This window comes from Pelobates fuscus, chromosome 1 (assembly GCF_036172605.1).
Source record: "Pelobates fuscus isolate aPelFus1 chromosome 1, aPelFus1.pri, whole genome shotgun sequence".
Classification (NCBI taxonomy): Eukaryota; Metazoa; Chordata; class Amphibia; order Anura; family Pelobatidae; genus Pelobates; species Pelobates fuscus.
This window is the reverse complement of record NC_086317.1, coordinates 50,631,184-50,658,403: the sequence shown is the minus strand read 5'-3', so window position 1 is coordinate 50,658,403 and position 27,220 is coordinate 50,631,184. Positions and strand designations below refer to the sequence as shown.

General features: G+C 40.9%; 2 protein-coding genes across 2 annotated transcripts in view; both read left to right on the top strand.

Annotated features, from left to right (window-relative positions):
- Window positions 1-1,969: 1,969 nt before the first annotated feature.
- On the top strand, window positions 1,970-13,522 carry RBM11 (RNA binding motif protein 11). Its single transcript, XM_063443113.1, has 5 exons — window positions 1,970-2,160; window positions 5,012-5,174; window positions 11,226-11,304; window positions 12,064-12,160; window positions 12,792-13,522. The coding sequence occupies exons 1-5, from the start codon at window positions 2,065-2,067 to the stop codon at window positions 13,119-13,121; spliced, it is 765 nt and encodes a 254-aa protein (XP_063299183.1). The 5' UTR covers window positions 1,970-2,064; the 3' UTR covers window positions 13,122-13,522.
- Window positions 13,523-20,960: 7,438 nt separating this feature from the next.
- The window catches only part of LOC134602991 (multidrug resistance-associated protein 1-like), a 62,532-nt gene continuing 56,272 nt past the window's right edge, over window positions 20,961-27,220 (top strand). Inside the window, exons 1-3 of the mRNA XM_063448530.1 lie at window positions 20,961-21,255; window positions 24,919-24,980; window positions 25,863-25,998. Coding sequence (XP_063304600.1) covers window positions 21,196-21,255; window positions 24,919-24,980; window positions 25,863-25,998 — 258 coding nt within the window. The 5' untranslated portion in view covers window positions 20,961-21,195. The remainder of the gene's footprint in view (window positions 21,256-24,918; window positions 24,981-25,862; window positions 25,999-27,220) is intronic.

Below are 27,220 nucleotides of genomic sequence, written 5' to 3'. Positions count from 1 at the left end.
TCTCAGGCACATACACAGGTAGACAGTGCATCAATGTGTATATGTGACACTTTTTTGTTAGTGGGGCCTCATGTTTGCGTTTCGCCTAAGGCCTCATGAAGTCTAGAGCCGCCTCTGAATATGATGTTATCTCTCACTATGGATATTAATATAGTATGGAGCTTGGGGACCCTTCTAAGTGTAATGCTGACAAATCCCTCAAGCACAGCAACAGATGGAGATGGATCAGTTTTGTAGTCCTAACTGCGTCTACTGGAAAAGAAATAGTGTCTGTGTCCTCAGAGGAATGCATGATCCCAGAGGCAAACAAAATAATCATGCACTGTTGGCAATCTAGAAAAGCCAAGGAAACAATATTTCAACAACGCTTCCAGCAAGCAGAGATAGTACAGTTACCAAAGGTATGAAATGATAACCAACAGAAGCCAGCTGGCAAATTGTTACAAAAAATAAACAATTTAACAATGCAAAGGTTAAAGGGACACTATAGTCACCAAAAAACTATAGCTTAATGAGTAAAGGAAGTGTTTACATTGCCCCTAGGGATACCTCCAGTGGCCACTCCTCAGATGGCCACTGGAGGTGCTTCCTTGGGCAGTACTGCACAGTGTGCAGCACTGTTGTCCAGCATCTCCACGCACTGCATGGAGACGCTGGACTTTCCTCATAGAGATGCATTGATTTCATGCATCTCTATGAGGAGGTGAGAGAAGGGGGTATAAACTGCATTTCACTATTTTTTTTACAATCTTTATTTTTCAAGTAAATACAAGAGAGATGACACGGAAAAATTAGACACTAAAAAGACAAATGGCACCAATGAGACAGCATATGGAATGTCAAGTCAAGAATATCACCCAAGATGTCAGCAAATAGCCAATGAAACAGAGCATCCTACTGTGACAGGAGTCGTACCCCAACACGCACGAGTGGAAACCAACATATTATCACTTTATTTATCTTTAATTATTTTTATTTAAACTTCAATTTGCAATGTTTGCCCTAAGCCTTCTCTGAACTGGATTGTAAAGTCGACTGCTAACAGGGTTTTTCACCAAAGACCGGATTCTGTCAAAAATTACCAAATTCCAACTGCAAGGGCAATTCTCATATATACTAAAGCCAAATACAGTAAAAATCTGGTCGTCAGAGTAAATCTGCAGCAATCATCCGGATGCATTTGGCGTCTGAATTAAAATCTGTGCTTTTGCATCCGAACCCAATACAAAGCATAGGATTAGTATAGGATTCTAAACATTTACATAGCCCGGATTTTACTAAAATTCAGAACTGAATATATCCCACAGGATGCCTATTCGCAAATTCTGGTTCATTCGCTTTTTTCAAAAGTTTATGATAATTTCAGGTACTATTTGACCTAGTATTACAATAAGCTGTAGTGGTTCTGGTGTACCGCGTTTCGGAGTATGTTGGAGTTTTATAAATAATAATAATAATAATAATAATGAGAGCCCACAGGTTACAGATGATTTTTACATATTTTTATTCAGTAATAAAAATAACATAGAAGTGACATTTCCCCTTTAATTCAGTGGAGTCAATACAAGTAACACTTTCTCTTCCATTATGTATCTCTCTGTCTGTAACAATGCATATCATCAAAGCTCACAGTGTTATAAAAAGAAACCCCTCTAGATACTTTGTAGGAACGGCCAAATGAATGAAGAAATCGTTATCCTCTAAAAGCCCCCCCATTTTTCAAGTTGCTAGTTACTGTGTGAGACCAGGTATCAGCCAGCGCTGCTGTTGTGGATGGCTGAGAATCATGAGAGCAGCAGTCCAGAATTTGGTAATTAGTGGTAAGGGATTACACAGAGGGCGTGGAAGCCACCTCTAAACAAACCTATCCCTGCCCTGGCTTTGATGGTAAAAAAACAACAACATTATTATGGGAGAGTCACAGCCATTCACCCTGTAGTCTAAACTGTCGTAAAACCAAGGGGTGTGCCTTCACTTACGGCAGGCACTCAGACAGGCTGGTGTTGCAGTGTGCTTGTCTGCTCAGAGCCATGCAAGGCTAGAGCTGTGTGTGTGAGTGTGACCATGTTAAACAGACAGGATGAGGCGGACAGGACCCTGTTCGTGGGGAATTTAGACTGCAATGTCAAGGAGGAGATCCTCTACGAGCTCTTTCTGCAGGTGATGGGCAAGCAGCAGGGTTGTGGTGTGCAATTGGAGAGATGCCCCTGTATGGGGGGAGGAGGAGGAGGAGGAGGGGGACCTGGCAGTTGTACCATGTAGAGGGTAAGCAGTGTGTCCAGTCAATCTGAGATGGCACAGTGTTTATGTGATTATATTTTTATTTTTATTGGGGTTGGTTATTTTATTTTTTATTATAGAGTTACTTATTGAAATCTGCTCAGGGCAGGGCTGCTTTAAAAACCAAAACAAATCCCCCTGCATGTATATACTGCACACCACTAAAAACATCAGTATATTCCTGTTCATTGGATCACATGTTAATAAAAGCTTAAAACAAGAAATAAACAGAGCAAAACACAGCTCTCAGCATGGCAAGTTATGTGCAATACACTTCCTATAATCCTCAACCACCACTTAGCTGGTTAGGGATGGTGGGAGTTCTGTTGGTTTGAAGTGTGTGTACATATATTTGGATAATTCAACTTTTTTTTTTTATTTTTTAACCATTGTGTGTGTGACAGGTTGAACATGATAAAGTTGAGTCTTTTATTTCCAGCTTGTGAACTCAAAGTGAGGGGGTGGGGGAGGGGTTATTCAATGAATTATAAATTATCAAATCAAATTATATGATATTACATAACTGGATTGGAAAAAGTCTGCTACAATTATAGTTTGGTTATTTCTCAGCCTAAATTCTGAAAATCGCTTTGAATTGTATTTTATTTATTTATTTACTGAATTCCAAAAAAAATGAGTTGGTTTTTAAATTCAACTTTTTATAAAATCTGCATGGTACGTTCCAGGAAAGTCATTGTTTAGTAAATAACCCAGTGTGGTTTATTAATCAGAACTGACAATTTAATTACTTCTATTAGGTCAAAATTGCTGTGTATATGGGGGAGAGGAGAGGAGTTGTGGAATTATTGATTTTGCGGTTTTGGTTTATTACAATATGCAATTTCAATGTTAATTATCCACAATACCCATTTTTTTGTGAATAAATCCCTGTTTGTCACATATATGTTGGTTAAGCTCCAAATTTTTCTGTAGCGCAGTACATTGTAAACTCCCTCCCCTTCTCATTTCATGATGGGGGGAAAACACACACACACACACACCCTTTAAATGTTTCTAATTTGCAGCAAATTCCCAAAGTATGCCAAGTCTTTGCCATGGTCCCTCTTAAAAAAAACACTATAGCATTTGGATCAGGAATCTAGATAGACCTGTATTTCTATTGCAGTTGTGGCCCTGGCACCAGATGTATTGACCCCTCCTCCCCATTTGCCATAACCATTAATAATATAAAGGTTTTACTCCCTATTTCCCAGCGCTGACACTCCCTCTGCGCTGCTTACATCACCACCTCTCGCCATGTCATCGAAGAGGCATGTAGTGGTCCTTTAACCCCTTAAGGACCAAACTTCTGGAATAAAAGGGAATCATGACGTGTCAGACATGTCATGTGTCCTTAAGGGGTTAAATCATAATCTGATTTAACTCCTGTTGTGCACATATACAAAGCAGACGCTGTCAATGTTGTTTTTTGGGGGTTTTTTTTTACTGATCTACATACATATGTTAATTTAAGCTTTTTGACCGTGTCTTTATTTTATGAATGAGACCTACAATTACTTGGTCTTTTGAGCGTATGAGATTTTGCTCTTTTTAATTTTCAAGGCCAAGCTATGACCAAGTTGCATGTATTCCACAAATCTCTGTGCAACCAGGGTTGTGGACTGTTTTAGGTATCTTACAAAAAATGACTGTATCTACATGCTAAAAGAAGTGTTTTGTGTCAAATGCCTTACCAGGATCTGGCATGTTCTTTAATGCACTGTCCTCAATGACCCAGGTCGATTTCCATGGGAATAATAGGAGTTTGAGGTTGTTGTACCTCTCTCATTCAGAGGGAACTTCTGGCATTTCGGATCTGGACTGCCCATACGCGTGGGACCAGTCTGATATGCTTCAGATATGTTCTCTCTGCAAAAGCACAAGTGAGCAAATATTATTTTGAGACCTGAGTGAGGATTTATCGAACGGCAAGATATTAAGTCTCTCTCTAAGCTTTTGTCTGTTCTCATATTCTTTCTTTTTGAATAATCGGTGTTATAGTGCACAGCATCTTTGAAGCTGGTATCACACCATAGGTGTTGCTGGATGGGGGCCCAGAGTAGTGTCCTATAAAATGGGGTTAATATAGGAGTTGTGGTGTTTAGAAATGAGCTAAACCATCAGGAAGTAACAATACTACTTATCTGATTGATAGTCAAGGGGTGCAACAAGGTTAAAAATTTCTATTTTTATTGATATCTGAACTTTTTTGTAATATTGGGGGGACTCTTTAGGGGTCTGGTGTGTTGCTTTAACCATCAACTGTAAGCTCATTCGAGCACGGTCCTCATCAACCTATTGTTTCTGTAACATTTTGTAATTGTCTAATGTATTACATTTCCACCTTTTTATAATATTGTAAAGCGCTGCGGAATAAGTTGTTATATAAATTCAATAACAAAAGAAGCATTTGCAAACCGATTTAACCATTTGCTATGCTGATTACATTTTGTTTGGATTGGTGTGTGTGTGTGTGTGTGTGTGTGTGTGTCAGTGTCAGGAATTGCTCCAAAATTACAATTTATAATATTGTCCCACTGTGCAGCTGACTCATCTTCCTCTTTCATTTTTCTCCTGATCATGTTCAGTTGCATTTTGCTAACTGCTTGGGTTAAAATGCTGACCTGCATGACTGTGATTGAGCTGGCAGTGGATAGGTCTTGGAAGGAAGGTAGACGTGGTATTGTGTTACTTTATAAGGTGTTCTTGGTAACCTTTACATTTCTTGCAGGCTGGACCATTGACCAAAGTAAACATTGCAAAAGACAAAGAAGGCAATTTTAAGTCGTTTGGTTTTGTCTGCTTCAAACACACTGAATCTGTGCCTTATGCCATATCCTTGCTGAACGGCATCCGTTTATATGGAAGACCAATTAAACTTGATTATCGTTTTGGTAAGTTGGATAATACATTGAAAATCACCTACAATGTGAGAGAGAACCTTTTTTCATGATGCTCATTTTTCTTTTAATAATTATATTGGATATTTAGCAGATTACACCTTAATCCTGGCACAGGCAGGGCACACAATACAGAAACATTGCTTAATTTCTTTAATTCTCTGTATGCTTTCTCTGTGCTGTCTGCAAGGTGCACAGGACAGAACTTCTAACAATGATTGCCAGATCAGTACATTTTTTTTTTTTTTTAATAGGGATAAATACTTATTAAAGTGTTGTTTAATAAGTATTTAATCTGTATAAAATGTAATTTTGACCTAATACAGTCTTCATCTGAAGTCATGTTTTCGTGATAGAGTACCTCAGATTACTCAGAATTGCACTTTAGGTCCGCAATGCTTTGTGCAGCTGCTACTAGATAATGTAGCACGCTCTCAATAATCATGTTGAGAACAGAAGCTGAGGAGAAACAGTGATTCTGCATTTCCATAGCAATCTCACAATTTAAAATCAAGCTTAGTATGACTGTCTGTTTTACCTCTAGAACAAGGCTGGAGCGTGATGAGGAGTTCAGCTCTAGGGAGTTATTTGAGGGGACAGTCTGCGCAAAATCTGAAACCTGACCCAATCATTTTTGAATGTATTTAAATAATGCATAAAAAATATTGTTGGCTGGAAGCTGCAACTGATATGTTTGGTAGCTGCGACCAGCACCTGGCAAACCCCAGGTTAGCAGTTTGACTACTTAACATATAAAAGTATGCTACTACTGTAGTGGTCATTGTACTTGGAGTGTTCCTATTAATATTTCACTAGGGGAAAATAAAAACTGACGAACACCTCTGAAAATGGGTAAGGAATACGTAAACTGCTTTACTGAGAGACTAGGTTGTTATATTTCTAAGGGGGGCAGAGCTAACTGCCGATCGAAGCAGACGCACGTGCAAAAAGGTCCTGCAAGAGCATCGCAGGCATAAAACGGATAAAACCATTCAAAATTCACCTAAAAGACACCCAAGCACTATGGGGGAAAAGGGCTAAGCTCCGGAGAAGGGACACTGCCTCCTCGTCATCACGAGATATCGGCACTTCGCTGATGGGGACTCTGCAGCTGAGGCCCACCAAAATGGCACCAGCGAGGGAGGACTATGACATTACATTGGAGGAGAGCGAAACAGACATCATTCCCCAGCACACAGAGTGCAATAAAGGCAAAACCTGAATCTCTGCACTTACCTGGAAGTCGGCGGGCAAACAACCCTAGCCCAGAACAAACGCCGGTGAGCAAGGCTGACATTCAAAACCTGCTGAAAGAGATGAAAGCCCTGTTTGCTGCTGACATTGCATTGGTCCTTAGGTGGCATAACAACTAGGCTGCAGACACTGGAGGACTCTGGTGGAATTGTACAAAGCAGGCAGGACAATCAGCAGTCCAAGATAGACCAGCTCAAGCAAGCAAACCTCCTCATGGAAGGTAGATTTGCAGCGTTTGAAGACTTCAAGTGACAGCGCAACCTCAGGATTTGAAGTGTCCCTGAGGATATCAGACACCGAAGTCCCTCATTATATCCGATGCCTATTTCTGCTATGCTTCCAATCGATACGGAGTAGGCAGCTTGTACAGGCGGCTGTTAGCGAATCACCAATTCACCACTTTGAAGGTGCCGATCTCTCCTTCAATAACGACCTGACTAGGTCCACTATGGTCTGGCGACGAACTCTCCACCCTGTCACTCAGCACTTCAAAACCCTGGGACTGCCTTTGCCAGATACTGTTCTGAATGTTACTTCGGGCGAAAGTACCCAAGCCCAGGTGTGGAATGAGAGCAATATAAGACCTAAAACCCATCTAAAGATGGCACAAGGACATTCCTTACAACACCAGTTGCCACTGGTTTACATATTACCACAATGCAGATGACCTATTCAGGCCCGTACATAACCCTTAGCCCGTTGTTAATGTGTTTGTTGCTTTCCATACATTAATCTTTTGTTATAAATGTTTCACAAAGGACCTTCTGTTAATGCTCTCTCGAGAGACTCATGTCCCCCACTAGAAGCCGAATGTTCTAGCATTTACACTATCCATTATAAAATGTGCATTGCTCATTAGATGTTTTATCGCAGGGATAGGCAACCTTTGGCACTCCAGATGTTGTGGACTACATCCCCCATAATGCTCTTACACCCATAATGCTGACAAAGCATCATGGAAGGTGTAGTCAGGGCCAGATTAACAGCCCAGTGGGCCTGGTGCTGACCATTATGATGGGCCTAATTACTGAATCTTAAAACACTGACCTAAAACACTCCCAAGCGTCAAGTATCTGATGGTGCTGGAGAGAAAGAAAACAGCAGCTATAATAAAACACATACCCTGTGCTAATCTCCCTCAAATTTATGTTTTCATCTTTTAAGAAAATCCATAACCCGTAACAGCAGTGTGCAGTCAAGCAGGAAGTCAAAAAAGGGTGTGCCACTGACACAAATCACGTAACCTGCCAAAAGGGGTTAACATGCCCAAAAAGAGGACATGTCTGCCTAAAGAATTGGAAGACCAGCCTGGCATGAATGCATGTCAGGCTGCATGTCAATCATGCAGCTGGCCAACTAAGGGCATACTATGCAGACAGCACCCTGATGCGCTCGCTCATCGCTTTCTAAGGACTGTCCCCTAGCACTTGCTGTTCCACTTGTCTCCTTACCTTCTTACTAGCAGGCAGAAGCTCCTGGTATATAGTCTGGGACAGAGAAAAGCTGTATGCAGTGAGTGTAGAAGAAAGGGAACATGCCACAGTGTTAGAGAGACCAAACTCAGCATTACCTTAACTATATTCATTGTCAGCCAGTCCACACAAGTTTTGTTCCCATACATCCCTCTTACTTTTCCATACTTAAGCAAGAGTATGTGAAAAGTAGTTAGGGTTGCCACCTTTTTTGGAAAAACATACCAGCCTTAATAATTTGCATAATTAATTATGTATGGGTGACAACACATGATGTAAATCTTAAGGCGTGACATAAGAGAAAATGCTGTAAACTCACCAAACTACTTACAGTTTGATTCTGCTGTATAGATGGATTGCTCCCAGTGCCCCCATGTGTCGATTACTCCAGGTCTCAGTGTTTCTATGCATCAGTGCCCCATGTCTCCCAGTGACCCTATGTATCACACAGTGTCTCAATGCCCCATGTCTCCCAGTGTCCTCCAGTATTCCCATGTGTCTTTGTCCCCATGTCATCCAGGGTCCCCATGTCACCAGGGACACCAGGGACACGGAGACACTGGGAGACTAGGGGACACTGGCTGTGACACATGGGGACACTGGGAAAATAGGGGACACTTGAAGACATGGGGACACAGACACTAGAGACACTGGCGGGGGGACATGGGGACATTGAGACATAGGGGCACTGGGAGACATAGGGACAGACACCAGGGCCACAGACACTAGGGACACTAGCTTGGAGACATGGAGACACTTGGGGCACTGGGAGAAATGGAGGCACTAGGAGACATGGGGACAGTGAGACACTGGGAGACGATGGGGCACTGGCTGGGAGACGAGGGGGCACTGGCTATTTGTAATAATGTTTCCCAATGTCCCTTAGTGTCTCAGTGTCCCCATTTCTCCTTGCAGCCTTTTCCCCCATCCCTCACTTCCCCGAGCTGTAGACTGTCTCTGCAGGGTGGGAGTTGCTGTCTGGACTCTCTGTAGCTGCTCCCCTGCAGATCAGTGAGTAGAGATATGCAGGGAGGGATATGCTGGAACTTCCTATCCCTGCCTCTCTACAGTGCCAGTGCTGGTATTGCATAGTAATTTATTTTTATACTGAGAAAAATACCAGCATTTGTATTGCCAGTATGACTACAATATTGGCACCAGCCTGGCAGCCTCAAATACTGGCTGTGCCAATAAAATAAAAGCCAGGTGGAATCCGTAAGAGTAGTGTGTAAAAATAAATAAATATAATGGTGTTTTTTTTTGTTTTTTTTTTAATCAATGGGCCTGGGCCTGGGCCTGGGCCTGGAGCTGCAGCTCCATCAGCCCCTATGTTAATCCGGCCCTGGGTGTAATCTAAAACCTCTGGAGTGCAGAAGGTTGCCTTTGCTTGTTCTGTCGTTTTACAGCTTCACTGCGATGTACTCAATATTATCTGTTGTCTATTGTCGCTGTTTACAGCTTGTTGGTGAATGCACTCAAAAAGTAGCATGTTATGCCTTTTTACTGAGCTGTATGATTAACTTACCTGCTACAATACAATATAAAATAAGATAAATAAATAAAACCACAGTCCCTCTTGAAGTCAGAACATTTTAATTTTAGAATAAGGTCTAAGCATAGGGAGGGTGATAAAACAGTACAAAGAAAGTAACAGGTGTGGTTTATAGGTATGAAAGGGGCACAGCTGTGCAGATTACAATTAAGGATTCCCAGGTGTTGCATTAGGTGGTAACAAACAAGTCTCCTCGCAGCTCAGCTCAATTTCAAAGACCCCCAATGGTATATGGGAAACCATACAGGACCAAACAAAAAAAATCTTCCAAGCAGCCACTCATGTAAATAGATCATTGTTGTTCTAAAAGCACATACAGAGTCACCATGATTCAGGGAGATAATTAAGTTTAGTTATGCCTATTTTTGTCTTAAGTGGAACAATAACCAGAATGTATGTATGTATGTATGTATGTATTTTTTTTTTTGTGTTTGTTTTTTTACCACATTGACTGTGTAGTGAGTTTTATAACTTGTTATTGAAAGGAGCACTATAGTCGCCAAAACAACTAGAGTTTACTGTATTTTTTTTCTGGTGAGTATATAATCAGTCCCTGCAGGCTTTTTGCTGTAAACACGATCTTTTCAGAGAAAACGCAGTGTTTACATTACAGCCTAGGGATATCTCCACTGGCCACTGCTCAGATGGCTGCTTGAGGTGCTTACTGGGGCAGTGCTGCACAGTGTGACTGACATTCACTGTCTCCACCCTCTGCATGGAGACACTGAACTTTCCACATAGAGATGCATTGATTTAATGCATCTCTATGAAGAAATGCTGATTGGCCAGGGCTGTGTTTAGCTTATGCTGGCTCTGCCCCTGAACTGCCTCCTTGGCAAGCTCAGCCAATCCAGTGGTTTCCTATGGAAAATAATTGTGATTGGGTAAGATCATTACTTCTGATGTCAGCCAGATTAGGGGAAAAGCCAGCAAGAGCAGATTGGACCCTGTAGTTTTCATTTAAAGTGGAGCTGTCATTTCATATGATTTTTTTTTTTTTTTTTTTTTTTTCATGGATGAATAGTTATTCTCCCAAAATCCGTTCCACTCATTATTTTGGTTGAATGGGACTGCTTTGTAAACTGGAGCAGTGCTCTGTTTACTGTGTGTATGAAGTTCTTGGCAGAACCTCAGACCATTTCTTTGCTCTGTTTCGTAGGAGGTGGGAGAGCTAATCCCACATTTTGCATGTGGCATGCAAAAACCCACTCAAAACGTAGACAAAAAAAAAACACTTACCTCCCCACACCTACAATATATTAATGCTGATGTACTGTATTCTTTTTTAAAAAACAGATTAGCTTTCTTTGTGGTTTAAACTGAAATATGAATTGATTAAAATAAAGGTTTATATCTTTTTACTTGTTTTTTTTTTATTATTATTATTACATCTGTTCTTGTTAAGTGCTCCATTTTTTTACTATAGCAAGTCCCTGTTAACGAGTATCACTTCCCATCACTGCGAATGATATGACCATGTCTGTTCTTGTGACTTTTCTCCTGCGGTCTGTAATTGTCATAGAAGTGTCATTATGAGTGAGACATTTCAGACTGTCACATACATTTGTTTTCTAAGTGATGGAACATGGAGTATATTGTCTTACCAGTCTTATACTGGCTGTACGTTTACTAATATAAAATGCTTTAATTTGCTGAGATATATTAAAAACATTGTTACATCCTTTGGCATTATATCTGTTTACCCTACTATACCATGGCAACACTGCTTTTTGCCTTTTTTTATTTTATTTTGTATTCTTGTTCTAGGTAACTCTCGCTCTTCTGAATCCACCAGTCCCTTGCAAAGTCCAGAGAATGGTTTTGTTGCCAATACACCTGGCTCTGGGTGAGTGTTTTTTCTTTTGTGCTGTTAGATTATTCAGGGATTACTGGCAAACTTTATTTTTTTTTGTGACACTCTGAGCTCTCTAATCACTAAAGTGCATTAGCAATAACGATTCTCTCCATCTTTGGGTGGAATTTATAGGCTGCCAATGGTAAATTTCAGTTAAAGTTAGACAAAACTAATGCTGGATTGAACTAAAGCTTCAGAAATACCTGTGAACATGGGCCAGGCCATTGGCACCTGGTGGACTGAGATTAATTGTTTTGAATCTCAACAGTCTGATAGTACCAGTGTTCTTCTGGCACCATAACCACTGCATTATACTGAAGTGGTTATGGTGCTTAAAAAGACACTTTAATAACCCATCCTAAAGTATATTTTATTAACCTGAAGGTTAAAATCATATGTGCACTGCTATCATTCTGCTATCTGGTTCTTATATCAGTTTGACAATTTTCTGAGCAATTCATCAGTCAGGGCCAAAACCTTATTTGAGTTCTGAGATTTCAGTTAAAAACACTCAATTGGAGCTTGGGATAAAAATTGTATACACAAGGCCATTTTATCCATTATATGCGTGGCTCAAATCTGACCACTACAGTTACTCTTTACTTACTCCAATATATATATATATATATATATCACTACAAACAACTTAAAATGTTTTTTTTAATTGTCATATTTTATTCTTGACTTATATTAACATGATCTGCTTTAAAAGTGTCATTTCGCTAAAGTTTTTTTCTTTTTCACTTGCAGCATGGTCAGAGGTGGAGACAATTATCCTCTGTCTCCCTCAATGGCCGGTATAGACCATGGCTATTTGTCACAGGCATATTTATACTTCTGTAGTATGGTAAGTTCTGTGATTCTCGTTTGTTTTTATGTTTTCTAGTGTATTTTTTTGGGCAAGAAGCTGTACAATTTCTAATCTCTTCTTCCTAGTCTGTTGTAAAGACGTGGTCCATGTGAAATGTTAGTACAATTATTAATGTACTGAAATAGCTTTTCTCAAACTTCTGCGTGGTATTTTGTGCATTATTCATTCTTGGGTCCTCTACCACAGGCTTGGTAGACTTGGTAGGGGGTTCGGCACTTTTTATTTTAGCTATTCCTAGAACAGGGATAGGCAACCTTCGGCACTCCAGATGTTGTGGACTACACCCCTCATAATGCTCTTACATCCGTAATGCTGGCAAAGCATCATGGGGGGTGTAGTCCAAAACATCTAGAGTGCCGAAGGTTTCCTAAGCCTGTCTTAGAACATCTCAGTTGGCCCATCTGGAATCTTCTGAAGCCAATCTCCCATCAAAATTCCATGAAACATCCACATTTTAAACATGTTTACTACAGGCAAAAGGACATATGTTCTATGTAGATGAGTTGTTTATATATATGTATGTAATTTTTTTCTTTTTTTTTTTTTTTTACTTTTTCCTATAACAAAATTTACAAACCCACTGAATTGCTATTTTTTTTTTTTCCAGATGAACCCGTTTTTAGCTTTTCAGAATGCTGCTTATGGATTAATGACCCAGGAATCCCCAAATTACATGCCAAGTCTTCAATGGAACAAGGACAGTTTCTTTCAAGCCTATGAAAAATCAGGATCTAGTTCCACTGCTGGACCTAGTTCTGTCAACTGGGGCCAGACAAACCCAAGCAACTCCAAATGGTGCCAAAGACCAGAGGACACTAGAAAAAGAAAAGCAGATACAGAAACCAGGGAAACCAGTAGTGACGAATCAGTCTGTAGCAGCAATCCACCGGAGCAAACTCCAACATCTAAAAAGCACAATGCTAAAAGAAGATGTTGATTTTATGTTGCACTAAATCAAGTAGTCCTTGATCTGTTGTAGGACTGCAATTTTATGGTGCTTTGCTAGCTTCAAAGCTAAGAAAGCCCCATGATGAGTTGTAATTCTAAAACATCTGAAGATTTACCTGTTGGCCACCCATGTAGTATAAGATGATTGTCCAATATGTAGAATTCTGCTACACAATGGACCAAAGCTAAAGTATCCGGTGTTAGAAGCTGTGAGTTATGACTATATTTTGCTATTTATGCAAATCTCCTCTGCACTTTCTATGGGTCAAGAAAATATTTTAGTTATGCAAGAATATACTAAAATCTTGTGGGATTTATTCACTAAACGTGTTGTAAGGAATTGAAAACTAAATTGCAAAATTGAAGCTAAAATAACACTGCAAATGTTGCCAAGTTTTCATTTCTAAATTATGCAATTTGGTTTTAATTTGCTGCAATTCAGTGTCTAGTGAATAACCTCTTCTTCTGAATGCACAACATAGACTTTGCATTATTGTGTTTCCTAAGAGTATACAGTTACGGCTTATATAGCACATTTTGTTTTTGAGAGCTGAAATATAGCTACAGTTTTTCCAAGTACACATTTAGAGATGCAATTTGAAAATATTTATTCACATGTTTGTTTATGTCAATATTTGTTTTGGTTGAATATATAAAATTGTTTGCAATGCAGCAAAGAGTGGTTTGTAACCACCATGTTACGGTTGTATTCTTCAGTATACTGTACGTCAATTTGATTGTAACTCTAGTTTATGCTGTATGGCTCTTTATAAGTTGTTGGTTTTACTAATATTTAAATAAACACACACAGGGGATTATTCATTAATAGCTGACTTTTTAATCAAATGAGGTTTAGGTACAAATTGTGCTTGTGTCACTTGCCCTTCATAGGAGAAAGGAAGACAACAGGGGCTGACCTTTTGCATACTTGTGGTTTTATATGTTTATTATGAAAAATAATTAATTTAAAAAAAAATTCTTGGAGATCATGGAGCCAGTTTTAGCTTATTTGTAGGTGAGTATTTAAAGACTCTTTTCAGTGCGGTAACTAAATTATCAATTACAAAGTTAGCGCCTGTACCGCTGCTACTAAGGGTGTAAAAGTCTCAGTAGATTTGGGTGATGACTGTCCTCATGTGTAAGCAAAGCAAACCTGTGGTTACTTCTTTCACAACAACTGTTATCATTCCAGTTTGCCTTTATTAGGCTCATAATTAATTGCAGTCTTTTCCTTTTTCTCTTTTGGTGTTTTTATCTTTTACACATATGTCACAATGCTATGTTACCTGAAATATCTGACGGGTGCAGTGAGTATACAGGGGTGCATTGTGTGTGTGAAGGAGGTAGTGTGTGTGTGTGTGTATGTGGAGTAGTTTGGCCATAAGTGGTACAGTGGGTGGGGGGTGAGGGGGAGGTTGGGATAGGTTGTGTGAGGGTTACAGTGTGTGTGTGTGTGTGTGTGTGTGTGTGTGTTTATATTCCCCCACTCCCTGCTTACCTTTGCCTGGGAGGGGAGAGAAAGTACTAATCCCTGGTGGTCCTAGTGGTGAGAGTGATCTCTAGCAGCTCAGGCTAGAGTTCACTCTCGCGAGATTCCGAGCGTTGCCGTGGTTACAGCAGCAATGCTCCGAGCTTGGGAGAGGAAAACCTGGCGGAGCTGCAGGTTAGAGCCCCCCCGGGTTCTCTCTCCTTCCCTCCCCTGCTGGCTGCCTGCATTACACTGCTAGCAGAGTCGGCAGGGGAGAGGGAGGCACAGTTCCCGATGCTTTAAAGATGGCACCAGGAAAATATCTTGCGGCGTCCCTGTGTGCCCGTCACCACGGCACAGTGTTTGGGAACTGCTTGTTTACTCCCTTCAGATATGCACCATGACCGCTTCCATTTAAAATTGCCTTTAATGTATTCCACTACTAAAATCAATTGGGCTAATTTATAAGTTTATAAAGTTGCATGGCTGTTTTTAAGCCAAAATGATGTGTTTTCCATTTGCACCAATAGTTTACTTTATCAGTGCCATATTTTTCCTTCTGTGCTTTTTTGTAATTTTAATCAGACAGGAATAGTGCAGTGGTGGTGTCAGTGTTCCTTATTATTTTATTTTTTTTGACAACTTTTTCTTCCATTGCAACGTTGTTCCTTTTTCTCACTAAAGTTATTCTGAAAACTCTGTCTCTGAGACCCTGTTGGTTTAACCCCTTAAGGACCAAACTTCTGGAATAAAAGGGAATTATGACATGTCACACATGTCATGTGTCCTTAAGGGGTTAAAGGGACACTATAGTGGCCAGAACTACAGCTTATTGTATTGTGGCGAGTATAACCATTCCCTTTAGAATGATCATCATTAGTCTAGTGATCACTCCACTGGCCACTCCTTAGATGGCTGCTAGAGGTGCTTCCTGGGGCAGTGCTGCACAGTGTCTCTACCCTCTGCACGGAGACGCTGAACTTTCCTCATAGAGATGCATGGCTTAACCCAGACAGTACCCCGCCTCCCCCTGCAATTTAGGACCCCCAGAGGCCATGTGACCCTGGTAAAAGAGCGGTCACATGGCCCCTATAGGTGTCCACAGTGGGACTGACTGGCAGTCCCCCTGCTGGTCAAAAAAGTAAAATAAATATATAATCTCTTTCTTTCCCTCTTTCCCTCCCTCCCCGCGGACGTACCTAGTACGACCGCGGCAAATAGGAGCCCTGGACTTACCTGGACCGTAAATAACGGTTGGGGGGGGCCTGCCAGAGACCCCAACAGTCCCCCTGCAGCAGCTCCGGCCCTCCAGGGCTATATGATCACATTGCCGCAATAGGAGTCTAGGAGCTGCCAGCAGGGGGACTGTTTGAGCTGTCATATTGACCCTGTAACTTTCCAAAACACCATAAAACCTGTACATAGGGGGTATTGTTCTACTCGGGAGACTTTGGTGAACACAAATATGAGTGTTTAAAACAGTAAAACTTATCAGGACGATAAAATCACCAGTAAAAGTGCAGTTTTTGTGTAAAGAAAACAAAAAATGCAAAAACCATAAATGAACGCTAACTTTGGCAAGCGTTTGTGGCTACAAAAGACTGGACATACCTCATTTTGAATATCGTGCGTTGTCTACTTTTACAAATGGTATGCCATGCTGGGTTTAATTTTCATTCCTGGGCTGCTATACGGTCTCAAAGGCAACATAGGCCCAGGAAACCAATCTGGCAAATTTCAATGTGCAAACATGGAAAAGGGGAAAGCCCTATATTTGACCCCTGTAAGGGCTCTACCACGCTCCACAGACATGAGGCCTGGACAAGCTTATTGACTGCCTATTGGAGACATACGACACAAGCGAGCCGGACTCTTACCTACCGTAACCACAGCGATACACACAGCTAATGGGGCGCCGCACACAAAAGCTCGAAAGGATATTGGGGTCATGCTCCAAAGACCGGCAGCACCAAAAACACAGCCCATAGAGCCCGAGGAAACACCTACATCAGCACCCGCAAACCGGAGCGCTACCGGGGAGACCTCACCCCCTCCACTGTCTGAGCACACCCTGGGCCTACAACTAACAGACAGCTCAGCCCCGACCACAAAAAGTGACCTTAAATTGCTCCTCGCGGACTTACACAAAATTATGGAGGCAGACCGGGCACTGCTCAGGAGGGAGATCCAAGCCAACACCGGTCGCATAACAGCAACGGAAGACGGACTCAAATCTACCCAATCCACAGTGACCTCCCTGAGCAGCTTGGTAGACCAACTCCACGCTCAGCAGCATCACATCTCACAGAGAGTGACCACCCTGGAGGAAGAACAACGCCGCAACAATATAAAAATAGGGGGCGTACTGACCGACATAACGGCGGAAGAATTAACGCATTATACCCGGAGGCTGCTGGCGTCCATTCTATCACCCGGAGTGGCCAAGAAACTCACCCTAGCGGGCATATACCGCCTCACCAACACAACTAGCTCCTCTTCCGCTACGCCGAGGGATGTTATAATTCGCTGCACTTCCATCTTGGACAAAGCTCATATTATGGCGGCTCTACGAGGTAAAACGCCCCTACATTTCTAAGGCACACACCTGAAATTTTTTCAAGATCTCTCCAAGACGACCCTGCAGTAGCACAGATCCATTGGGCCTGTCACAGCCCACCTCCGGTCCTCAGGGATACCTTACAGATGGGGAACGATGGGATCCCTAGTGGCGACACACAATGGAGCTACACATATGCTCTACTCGATGACCAACTCACAGGCGTTCCTAGCAGCCCTGGGACTAGCACCTCCAAACACAGAAGCACCGGCCGGAACTTACAGCCGCAACTGGGACCCATCCACCAATACACCCTTCGTGCCCAGAGGTTTAACAAGCCAGAGACTTGATTACCCAACCCCTGATCGGGATTTATGCCGACACACTGGCCCAGAGAATTTGTACACATGCCTACCTTGGTGACCAAAAGTTATTTTGTTCTAGCATGTTTAGTTCACGCAAGTTGTAACAATTATACGAATACACTACAACCACCCCACCAGACACGGTACAACACTCACTGCAAACCGACACTGATAGATTGAGACCATACACACCTACACCGACCCAGGTGAGATATAACCCCCCCCCCCCCCCCCCGATACCCCCTAGGTAAGGGGTATATTACTCAACAGAGAAAGGGGACATAAAACAACCTACAACGCGCTACAACACTGTGGACCAGTTCTGAGTAACCCGATAAAAGACTCACGACATGGCACCTCATTCTGACTATTAAAGCCTGACCGAACCTACAAAAACACCAAAATGCGGAATGATCCCACATACCGTGCTTCCCCATAACCCGCTTAAATGTTTGCCAAACCAGATCCCTCGGACTGCCACTCACCCACACAAAACCTCAGCATTAGTAGGCCACACCCCGACTGACCTGGAGAGACAAATCCTGGAAGATAAAACCTATAAAATGGTGCGGACAAACGACCTTACACCACTAGAACCGTTGTTATAAAGACTTGAATGACTCTTATGTTACATGATGACAACTGTTTATGTCAATGATGCATGCACTGCAAAAATAAAGAATTATAAATAAAAAAATGTCCATTTTTTTTTTTACATTTTTTATTTGGCATAGATTGGTGGTAAAATGGTTGCATTAAAAGGATTCCTGACAGATATCAGTCTTACAATGTAACTTGTGTTAATTTTGAAAAAAAATAAAAAATGGTTTGGAAAAATTAGCAAAGTGCTACTTGTACTTATAGCCCTATAACTTTCCAAAAAAAGCTAAGAACATGTTAACATTGGGCATTTCTAAACTCAGGACATAATTTAGAAACTCTTTAGCACGGGTGTTTTTTGGCAGTTGTAGATGCGTAACAGAATTTGAGGGTCAAAGTTAGAAAGTGTTTTTTTTATTTTTTTTTTTAATCAGATTTTTTTATGTAGTAAATTATATGATATATGATGAAAATAATGGTATCTTTAGAAATACCATTTAATGGCGAGATACTGTATATAGTAGGTGTGGGTACAGTAAATGAGCAAGAGGAAAATTACAGCTAAATAAAAACACAGCAGAAATGTAAAATGAGCCCTGGTCCTTAACGGTAAGAAAATTTCAAAAGGGTCTGGTCACTAAGGGGTTAATAAAAGCGCAAAGGTTTTTATGCAAAAACACAACAGTGTCTACGTAATTAATAACTGGTGCTTGAGAGCATAACATAACATTCTTCTTATCTATGAGCAGGGGGGGCATTGCAGTCAGGGTGTTCTTAAACACAAGACACTTGGTACATAACAATTCCACAAAGGATGTTAAAAGTACATTCCACAAATAATGAATTGCAGTTAAGTTAAAAGTTCTAAAACTATATACAGTGATAATTGGAAAAATATATGTTTCAGTAAGTAGTCCTTCATTTTTAACACTAGAGGGCCAGAATTTACATGTTTGTGCTCCTCACTCTATAGTGTTCCTTTAACAGATACAGTGATATTGCTTTTCACATTTAACACTGCAACATTTTGTACTATAGGCTGTTTTTTTTTTTTCTTTACATTATTTACTAAAGTAAAATGTCTCTGCCTCCCTGGCTGAAATCACTCTTCATGACCTCAATAATCCAAAGCTTTCCCAAAGCATTGTAGGATTGTGCATGCGCTGCAAAATGCTGTGATGCGCCAATCCACATCTCCTCATAGAGATGCATTTAATCAATGCATCTCTATGGGGAACATTCAGAGTCTCCATGCAGATCATTGAAACGCTGAACGCCAGTGCTGTACACTGTGCAGCACTGGACAAGGAAGCACCTCTAGTCGCCCTATGAGTGACTGCCACTACAAGTGTTCTTAGGCAGCAATGTCCGGAGTACGAACTGAGAACATTCCTGTCCCCCCAAAAGGAACACCCACATTGGTGGGAAATTGAATTTGAACCCAGGAGAGACAGGCTCAATGTGTCTTGGATAATGGTTTCCAGTGTTTTATATTAGTTTTTAACAGTTACTACTTTTTTATTTTATCAGTTTATCTTAAATAAATGTTCTTGTTGAAATCAACACCAATTAGTGATTCCTTTCTGACACACTGCATCCTAGGTTTCTAAGAGAGCATTGTCACCCTATACAAGAAAAGGAATTTTAGGGACTCACTATTATTAAAGGTAAAAATTCACTCTCCAAGGATTCCAACAACCTTTAACCCCTTAAGGACACATGACGTGTGACATGTCATGATTCCCTTTTATTCCAGAAGTTTGGTCCTTAAAGGGTTAACCAAATACAAAATAAAAAGGTGCGCTTTAACCTTTAACCAAGACATGCAAAGAAGTTGCATGTTTGGTCTTTTTTGCATTGTCACCCTATATTTGACAATCTACCTACAGACTTGGAGCCAGTCAACTAACGTGAACACATTACTTTTGGGTTATTTGTTTTATTTCTGCAAAATAAACTGAATGTAAACTATACGCTTACAGCCTTTATTCCTAAAAGACTAATCCAACTGTTGTATTCACTCATATCTCTCTCTCTCTCTCTCTCTCTCTCATTTTTTTTCTACACAGAGTTGCATTTTTATTTAGCTTTTTTGTATTTTCCTACATGGTTACGTTGGTAACCTATGTATGGGCGCTGCACTCACACTTTGTGTTTTTTGGTGGGGCTTATCACCTAACCACTGAGCGATGTTAACACTGCTCTTTATATTGAGAAGTGTGCAGGGACAGGTTATTGAGACCAGAGCCCCTATATTAAGCTGTAGTGGTTCTGGTGACTATAATGTCCCTTTAAGCTACTAAGAAAGTTATTAAAAGGACTTTCAATACTTCATTATTTTGCATCTACTACAGGACTAATATGGCAACTCAAATATCATGACTGCCTATCCTTTTGCTAATTATAGGGTTCCCTACTTTTCCCTATATTGTATTGCCAGAAGTCCCAGAGGAGAGTGACTATTGTTCCTATTCTTACAAAGAGGAGTATGAGTTACTGCTTATTCAGAACCTTACCTCTATAATAATAATTCCACAATCACCAATGCTGGAGCTTCCATGGCTTAATGAATGAGGCGGGACACACACAAGACATCTGTGAGCAACATTCTATAAGCACCTACTGAACACTGCAGCAGAAAATCCCTGTAAGTAATATTAGGTGATATATAGTAACTAAATGTAACAACAGTAAACCAGCATCACTGCAGCTCAGACACATTGCTAGCGAGCAGCACGTGCTGTGTGTACAGGACAGGACCCTGTGATTGGCTGAGAGGCATGTCTTAGGCTAACATGTAACAGGGAAGGTGGAGGCTCTGGGTGACAGACCCGGAAGCTGTGTGTAAGGGCAGTGAGCTGAGACTGTGCTCTCATGACAAGAGAGACCTATTCACAAGTCCCTGCAATCCCACCACAGAGCTTAGTCCTGGATCATGATTAACTGAGATTCTCTAGCAAAGTGTCCCCTTTATCCAGACTCTGCATTGGATTGCATCGCCCCCTGGTTAAAGCTGGCACATGTATGACTGTAACAGGTGATTTCTACCTGTGTTCTTCTACCTGGAGGTGACATGTTGAAAGCACTCACAGGGAGCAGTGCAGGCTACGAGAGCCTCTCTGACAGTGGGAAGGTGAGTTCTCATTGTGTGTAAAAAAACTGTTTTCATTTATCACAGTTATATAAAATCATGTTGTGAAGTTTCATATTTAATACAGATACATTAATATCATTCTATACCAGTTGGTTTCACTGATTCTTAAAAGACTGAGTATATCCTGAAAAAACATACAAATCCCACCTCATGTCCTTGAAAGGTGATGATCACTGTCTCTTGTTTACTAATCACAAACTGTGTTTTGTGAAGATCATTACCAGACACTCTGCATACTGTACAGATAGGTGCAAAGAGTTCTCATTGTCCCAAGTAATCATATAATGATTTTAATTCTAGATCTAAACTCCAGTCATAACCTGCTCAGTAAATAATTGTAATGTTTGTTGGGAGCAGTTCTCTGCCTCTTATGTTGTGTAATGTCACTGAGGTCTAGTTCATTGATAATTTACCTTAACGATCCTCCCTAGTCTAGCTGTCACAATCTGCAATAACTTAAACTGCCCTATGTTTCACCCCACCCACAATAAAATGAAAATGCTGGTAGGAGTTCTATCTATCTATCTATCTATCGACATATCTATTCATCTGTAGTCCTTACATAGCAGTTTTTATATAGCGCTAGTGCAGGTTAGTTATAGATACCATGGTTTCAGTTGCTGTCCAATTCCAATTACTTCTAGCCTGTGGATCATGTCCCATATATAAATATATATATATAGTGTGTGACCATTAGTAATTTATTAGTCATATAAAAGCAATGATGATTAGAGAGAGAGAAATATATTTTTATTAGTTACACAGCACTTCTTATGTCCATCCTCTGTCAACACAAGTGATTTTTTTCCTGGTTTAAGAGTGACATTTGGGGGTAAAAATGACCAACTATTTTTAATTATTTTGAAGATAGTGCATTAAAATGCAATATGTTCCTTATAACGGTGGACTGCTCCCACAGCAGAGAGAAAGTCTTATTCAATAAACAACTGAATACAAGAAGTGTATGGGATAAGTTTATCCCCAAGAGTAGTCCCATCTGTCTGTAAACTTATAGTAGGTTCACTATGTACATATAACCCAGTTTAATACCTGCTCCATGGTTTTCTCTGTCTCTCCTGGGCCTGGGTAGAAATAGCTCGACCCACGCTGTCTGTGCTGCATGCAGATGTTGCAAACAAAATTTGGATAACATTCACATCGGCAGCCTGAAAAAAAGTTGTCACAAGCAGGTGGTAAATGTGTTTCTTACAAGTTGGTGTAATTGCTGTGCATATTTTTTATTTATTTTTTGTTCATTGTTAACAAGTAATTGTGTTATTAGGTGTGGAAGAATGCAGCTGATAAGATAAATTCTGCAACTATTTCTTATCAGCAGTGTCTCTCCTCCCAAACACAGCAACCATGCTCTCAAACAATTTTTATGATGAATAGAGAATGTACCGGTATGTAATTACTTTGCCTTGTAATTGCTTAGCCCCTTAAGTAAAGGCTAAAACTGATTCTTCATAACTTTTTTTTGAAGGATGATGGGTGTAATACATGTAAAGTATACAATAAAAAATATACTCTTCTGAGTGTGTCCATCATTTGGAACCAATACCAAGTTCTCTTCCTGATCTGAGATTTTCAGCATCACTAATCCCCACGTAGATTTCAGTGGGTGTACTGCAAGCAATCTAAGACAAATGCATCCATAGTGGGGCCACAGGCTGTTTGTAGGGGTTACCATTTGTTAAATAGGCAAGATATTCACTTGGCCAAGTAACTGTCTACAATAAATACTTTATTGCAGCTGCGCTATCTTCAAACAGGAGAGGGCTGGCAAATGTCTGTCAGGGGGGCAAATACAAACATGGCTCTCCTTCTATAGTTTTGACACAAGGAGGCTGCTGGTGTTCGAGAGGGGACCTAATCTATGTTTGCGTAATCTTACTGCTGTACTGGTTATGGTGCCAGGAGTGCCCTGTGTACTTTGACAAAACATTTTAGAATTTTTTAAACTTACCTGGCTTCCATTGGGCACCTGCAGCCACGTGCCATGCTTTTCCATGGAGGAGAATCCAGTTAGGTCCCATGAGAAAGCAGGGCCATGCTTATTGGTTGGGAGAATCCGCTGAGTGCTCTCAGCCAAAGTGCATGGTGCTGTATAAGCCATGCTTTAACTTTTTGAAGACATCAAGTTTCTCCTGCAGGACATGCATCATGGGCACCTTGGGGTCCTGATAAATTGGCCAACCATCCTAAAATACATTGACAAATTGCATTGTGATGGGCACTCCCAGCACCATAACAACTACACTGGGCAGTAGTGTCACTAATCTGACGACGAGATATTTTTGTGATATAAAAGAGTTAACTTGTTCATTTCTTTAATACCATTGTAAGCAGACGTGTATGTAGGATTTAAGTATGCTAGTGTTTAGTAACACATCTCCTATAGTACCAAAAAAGACAGCAAACAGTTTGCCTGGCAGTTTACAATGAAATATCAATATAAATTCAGCAGTGGGATATGCCATACTTTAATAAAAGTATCATAGTTCAAGGCAATCTCACATTTAAGGAAACATCTTAAAATCGTGTCAAATATAAACCACATGACAAGTTTGAATATCACATGGTGTGAGTCATTGTTATTACTAATGACTTCCATATATTTTGTGTGTTTACTTTTTATTCGGTAAGTCGTTTTACAACTTAAGAGAAACTTTACAAAAACAATTGGAGTAGCTTTCACTGAAAATGTATTCCTCCCCCCTCCCCCCATAACCGTAATATTCCCATCGGGCATCTATCGTTACTTTTTAAGGACAGGTTGAAGGTTTTATGGAAGTAATGACATCTGTGGGAAAGACGGATAATAAATGTGATTTTAAGAAAAGTGTAGGTGATTAAGATAATGGAGAGTACAGCGTATGTCTATAGATGACCATGTTACCCAGGTATAAGAAGACTTGCCCATGGATCAATGCATGTGCACTTAAATCTAAGAATACTTGTAGGATCCTGTGACAAAATTAAGAAAGTTTTAATCTGGTTTGGTTCTTAAAAGAATGAAGACTAGCCAGATATTCTATCCTACGGTCAAAAAATAAAGGTTCCCTAGTCCAGTTCTAGGCAGCTCGATTTGGTAGTTTGTGGTTTTATGCGACCTGCACAGATCACTGTCATCATAACCTTCCCATCCGTTCACTTTGATGTGAGTTTTGATGATCTTCTCTATCAGAGAATTTCGGCGAAGTGAGAATACTAAGGAAACTCAAAGTGAAATTTAAATGTGAGTCCAATATAGCCGAGCAAGAAAAATTAACTTAACTATGTTCCGAGTGCAGCTGCTTTCATTTTAAATTTTAAATTCACTTTGAATTATCACTTTTGGTAAATGACCTTGTAAATCTTTTAATCAGAAACCAATGGGATTCTGAGCGCCTGTGTCTATCTATGCCTGGACCAGGTGTGTAATTAATAACTCTAATTAGCTGCACCTAGCAACCTTTATTTGTTTTGCAAGATGGAGCTATAATGAACAAGTTGTAAAACACTCCACATTCTAAACCTGATCATGACTAACTTATTTTTTCAAGGGTATTTCTATGTAAAGTCTGTGAATTACATTTATGCGCAGGATTGTACTTTTATTTTGTATTAAAAAATGTTTTCTCCACTTTTTTGCCATTTCAGAAGGTCAATCCTGAGAAAAATGCCCCTTTGTTCAGTAAGATCACCTACTCTTGGTATAGCAGGTACTGTTCAATCATAACTGATTATGATAAGGAGTAACATGCGCTAATCTGATGTTTTAACACATCCCCCTCCAAAACCTTTATTTAAAAGAAAAAAAAAAAGAAAAAAAGAAAATAAAGGCCCAGTTTGCAATAAGAGCCAAAATGAAGCAAACTATGAATAGAACACGTCAAGTCCCTCTATTGTATTATTAGGGCAGAGGCAGAAAAGCACAGAAACATCAGATATTTGAATTGTGGACCAGAAAAGGTAAGTGTGTGCCCATTCTTGTGAAATTAGCGCAAGACTACAAATCCCCCAGTGTAACCTGAATACGCAATGTTTATCACCCCTGCACAAAGAAATTAACACTGAACGCTTGGTTAGTCAAGAGGACTTTTTAAGGTGACGTGTGAGTAAGGAAGTGAAAGATATTAAATGTTTCAGTTGATGATAATTTAAATAGGTTTTCACAGTGATTACCTATCACCTAAGTGGATGCAAACTCCCATTCTTCAATCTCTGAGATAACGTGGGAGATTCAGCTTCCAAGCTGTGCTAACCTGACCTAGTGCTTGCATTCAGTCATTGCTGTCCATGGTCGGCAGCCTTTGCAGCAATGTTTCTTCTGCATTATCCATGACACTGCAGAACTTTGGGTGCCATGGAGAACCCTGATGTATTTCAAACTGCTCCCAAATGGTTTAATGTAGACAGGAGGGTCAACTGTCAAAGACCCATGAGCTGTAATGGTCACGGTGTTTTGAAGGAAGTACTGTTATCCCAGTTCCTTTGTGATCCTCTGACTTTGTGGTATGATTTTGTTCTGTTTATTGCAAAGTTTGAGCGTTTAGAGTTGGGAAGGTTCCTTTAAGAATTCACTACCTGTTATTTTCTTGCAGGGTAATAAGTCTTGGCTATAAGAAACCTCTCGAAAGAGACGATCTGTTTGAGTTAAATGAAGATGATTCCTCTTACAATATCTATCCTGCTTTTGAAAATTCCTGGAGAAAAGAAATCTTGGAACATGACAAAAAGGTACATTTATTCAATACTCTATTAATTTTCCTGTCCGCTCACACCTCCCACGCTCTGTCAGTCCCTGCATTGGCTTACAGTTAAATATAGGACTCAATTTAAAATTCTAGTGCTTGCATACAAGTCCCTACATAATGCTGCTCCAACCTACCTATCCTCCCTAATACACAAGTATGTCCCGTCAAGGCCCCCCTATGCTCTGCCAAAGGCCTAAGTATATCCTCTGTCCGTACTCCCACCTCTAACGCTCACCTCCAAGACTTTTCCAGGGCTGCACCTCTTCTGTGGAACTCCCTTCCCTTCTCCATAAGAATTTTACCCAGTGTCCACTCAGGGCCGGTGCTTGGATTTTTAGGTACATAGGCGAAGATGCATTTTTCTTCCCCCCCCCCTTCCCTCCCCCCCAAAAAACATCTTCACCTATGTGCCTCTTAACCAGCCCCTCTCCCCTCCCCGACCATTAGTGGTCCCTTCCCTGTCCCTTAGTGTTCTTCTCCCCTCCCCCCTCTTTTCCCTGTCTCTTGGTGTTTCTCTCCCATTCCCTCCCTGTCCCTTGGTGCACCCCACACCTCTTTAGTGGTCACACTCCCCTTCCCGGTGTGCCTCCTACCTCTATTGTTGCATTGCCTAGCGGAGCAGATCCCCTAAAGGAGCTTCAGTTTTCTGTACCCGGACGAACTGACAGGGAGTGCTCTCTCTGTGAGCACCTCCTGTCAGTCTGGCCAGGTACAGGAAACAGAAGCTCCTGTACCGCGCTCCGCTCCACTACACTCTGTACACACTGACAGTCACACACTCAATGACAAACACACAGATGTCACTGACAGACACAGACTCATTGACACTCATTAACAGACACACGGATAGTCACACACATACTCAATGACAAACATACTCTCACTGATTTGACAGACACACACTCATACACTGACAAACACACTCATCATACACTGACAGACACACTCATACACTCACATGCACACACACAGACGCACTCACTCACACACACGCACGCTGTCACTCACAGAGGCACGCTGTCACTCACAGACGCACGCTGTCACTCACAGACGCACACTCTGTCACTCACAGACGCACACTCTGTCACTCACAGACGCACACTCTGTCACTCACAGACACACACGCTGTCACTCAGACACACACTCTGTCACTCACAGACGCACACGCTGTCACTCACAGACGCACACGCTGTCACTCACAGACG

Excerpts from the sequence above, each read along its gene's own strand:
- RBM11 (XM_063443113.1), top strand. The coding sequence starts at position 2,065 with ATGTTAAACAGACAGGATGAGGCGGACAGGACCCTGTTCGTGGGGAAT. Across the intron at positions 2,161-5,011 it reads TCTACGAGCTCTTTCTGCAG|GCTGGACCATTGACCAAAGT; the intron begins GTGATGGGCAAG and ends CATTTCTTGCAG. Across the intron at positions 11,305-12,063 it reads GCCAATACACCTGGCTCTGG|CATGGTCAGAGGTGGAGACA; the intron begins GTGAGTGTTTTT and ends TTTCACTTGCAG.